This window comes from Plectropomus leopardus, unplaced genomic scaffold (genome assembly GCF_008729295.1).
Source record: "Plectropomus leopardus isolate mb unplaced genomic scaffold, YSFRI_Pleo_2.0 unplaced_scaffold3698, whole genome shotgun sequence".
Lineage (NCBI taxonomy): Eukaryota > Metazoa > Chordata > Actinopteri > Perciformes > Serranidae > Plectropomus > Plectropomus leopardus.
Window position 1 is genome coordinate 7501 of NW_024640440.1, and position 3261 is coordinate 10761.

Below are 3261 nucleotides of genomic sequence, written 5' to 3' on the forward strand. Positions count from 1 at the left end.
CTCCCACTACTACTCCACCAACACCTCCTGCTCTTCCCTTGTCTCCTCTCCCCTCGACCTCCCTCGCACCTCCTCCCTCCTCCCGTTGGCTCCCCTGGTTCAGCTCTAGACTCGGCTCACGTTTAGTTCCCTCCTGGCCACCGCAAGACGAGGGCGAGGGGAGGCGTGCATCCTCCCCACACTCCTCAGGCGTGGTGTGGCCCAGAGCCAGGCCAAACTCCCCCGCCTCCAGATCCACGGTGGTTTGGCCCGTTTCCGTGGTGATGCTGATGCTGATGTCCGGGCTGCGCTCGCTCGCTCCGGCGGTGGCCGTGTTAGAAGATGAAGAGCTGGGGTCCCAGGGAGACTGCTCGGAGGACAGGATGTGTCTCTGCCACCTGAAGTCGGCCTCGTTGATCTCCATGGACTCGCGGGTCGACTCTGTCCCGTCTTTGAGGTCGTCCAGTCGTCTGAGGAGAAGCCGAGCCTGAGAAACAGCTGCTTTGTTAATGTTTCTACTCAGCAAATAAAGAGGCCATCCATACATTTAGACCATGTTTCATCCGTCTATGTAGGGAGTTCTCAAACTCAATATTCAAAGGTCCAAATCTGAGTTCTATTCAAGGCCAAAGGTCCAGAATGATTGGTGATATGTGAATTTTATTTAACTTGCTCATAACTTGCAAGCAATGTACATTTAGGTTTAAGGCAGTCTGAGACAAAATACATGATGATGTCAAACATGGAAATGATGATGTTTAAGGCTAAATCTCAGGCCAGGATCGATCTCCAAATAGACTATACTCTACAACACGAACAATTTTTGATAATTCTAAAACTTTTCATTTTTCAAAGTAGGAAACGTACACTTCATTACATGGAATTATCGCATTCCTAATATGAGGTGCGGGCTGGGTCTGCAGTGAGTTGTCGTCTGGTCCGGCCTTACTGTGGTGCCGATGTGAAATCACGCAACCGCGGTGTAGTTTGGTAGAGCTTGATGTCAAAAATCCTAAAAAGTGTAAATCTGTGAAGATTATCTTGCGGAGTAAAACCTGTAAGTATCATGAATGTTTATTTGCCACCGACCTTCCTGAAGGCTTTTTGACGGGGGAACCAGGGGGTAGCTAACATCCCTGGGGCACTTTATTGAAGCGCAGTGCATTCTGGTAATTGTAGGTTTTCAATCTTTTGGGCAAAAGTGAATGCTAGAGTCCTTTTCTCCATTTTCTCTGCTCACGTAACACAAATTTTAATTTAATTTAAGCCCAAATCACTGGAGGAGCCCTCAGTAGCGTACCTGCTCAGATTGGATGCCGCGACCCTGCGACAGTTCATCCAGCGCCCCGAGGAGAGCGCAGGCACAGGAGACCGAAGAGTAACACGCCTCGATGCCGCCCTTCATACACGCTTCTGTCATCCCGTCCATCACTCTATGCAAGGAAGCAGAAACACACAAACATATATTATATCATAAATGCTTTGCTTGCACACAGTAAAAATCAGTGAGGACTTGAATTCTATTTTGGTTGATTATTTATTAATTATGAGGGAACACATTACATTGCATCATATTTAAGGAACATATTGAACTACATGTGTTATTTAAACACCTGAGTAAGGTAATACTGTGTAGCTTTAAGAGATAACAATCAACAGTAAAATCTGCCGAAAGTTATCTATTCTATTAAATATCAACTCAAATATATAAAGGACAAAGACATATAACTTACAGTTTAAGCAGGTCCAGGTGGGACTTCCTCTTTGAGAAGGAACGCTTCCTGGTTTCAGGCTCCGCCACGCACGGACCGGCCAGGTCGTACAGCCGCTGGGGACTGCCCAGAATCTATTACACACAGAAATAGATCGCAACATAATGAATTACATACTTATACTTTAGTGAAGTGGAGAGGAAATCAATGGCTGCCTGAAGGTAGAAAATCAATCTGAAAAGTTATAACAGGCTTCGGAATAAAGGTCAGCAATAATGCCTCCTCCCACCTCCTTCATGATGCGGATGGCCTCGGTGCGGTGCTGAGGAGGCGGGTACAGCAGGATCCTGTGGTAGAGCGACTGCAGCACCGGCTTCATCGACTCCACACAGCTCACCAGACGCACGAGCTCCGCGGCGATGTAACACACAGTCCGCACTACTGGTGCAATCCTGGCGGGGGCGCTGGAGGAGCAGCCGGAGCCTCTGCCTTGATCTGATACTCCTCCACCGAAGGAGTCCACCTCCTGGCTGATCCCTGGCAGAGGGAAAGGAGGAGGAAGCTGAATTATGTTGATGCAAAAAGCCTTCTTCTCACATTTAGAACCAGAAAGCCAAACTCTAACATCAACTTTTTCTCTCATTATCTGTGTTATCTTTTAACGTTTCCTAATGAAACAGATTTCCAGATTTGAGGAAAACACCATCAGACTTCTAAACAGAAGGTAAATAATTAGATGTGACCTTTGTTTTGTAGCTCAGATTTTTTTGGGGATAAACACCTCACTTTGTCAGTCTCGCTCTCTCAGCCTAAGGTCTCTTCTTTGTTATCCACATACACATTCATGCCACCCAAACAGCCACACGTGCATCTGATTACTGATGGTTCACGCTGTGCAATTAACCTCATTTTTTTGTCAATAAATTCTTAATTTTGTCTCCCGTTTTTGTCAAAGCTTTTCAGCCCGACTGTGACAAAACACAAACTTTTATCAACAGTATAAAAAGCACATCCACATATTCAAATCAGTGCAAAAATCATGATTATGCGGGCTTCCGGTCAGAGTCTGCACCGATTTTTTTCACTTTCCTGATAACGATTCAGCTCCAGCACTTCAGTCTAAATCCAAAAACCGGGTCAGTGGTGTTTTTGAAAACCAGTGTTTACATTTTGGTAGAAATGCAAAAATTTTGATTTTACCTAAATTGATTTTTTCTGAGAGACGCTCTTGTGCCGCCATGTAACCGTGGTGGGAAGCAATAGTTTTGTCGTTGACTGGATTCCCCATGATCGCCACGAGGGACGGACACAGTTGCTTCCTAGGAAGAGGAATATTATTGGTATTTAGGATTATGAATATATTAGAGTTCAGAACAATAGAATAATTCACTGCTAAGGTGAGTTATCTCAAAGTATCATTAGCCGGACAAAGGCTCCCAAAATATGTCAGTCAGCAAGCAAGGAGATCTTTATAGCACATTTCATTCCAGATTAAACTAATTTAAAGAAACAAGAGAGTCAGAATGATACAAAACTGTTAAAATTACAATAAATAATTAGGTTTATATTT

General features: G+C 44.6%; 1 protein-coding gene across 1 annotated transcript in view; it reads right to left on the minus strand.

Moving 5' to 3' along the window:
* The window catches only part of LOC121938883 (brefeldin A-inhibited guanine nucleotide-exchange protein 3-like), a gene marked incomplete at its 3' end in the record, with an annotated part of 10349 nt that extends 7356 nt beyond the window's left edge, over positions 1-2993 (minus strand). Inside the window, exons 1-5 of the mRNA XM_042482038.1 lie at positions 2892-2993; positions 1981-2228; positions 1713-1825; positions 1280-1412; positions 1-466 (exon numbers count right to left, since the gene is read on the minus strand). The exon at positions 1-466 is cut by the window's left edge and continues 145 nt beyond it. Coding sequence (XP_042337972.1) covers positions 1-466; positions 1280-1412; positions 1713-1825; positions 1981-2228; positions 2892-2979 — 1048 coding nt within the window. The remainder of the gene's footprint in view (positions 467-1279; positions 1413-1712; positions 1826-1980; positions 2229-2891) is intronic.
* Between the last annotated feature and the right edge of the window lie 268 nt (positions 2994-3261).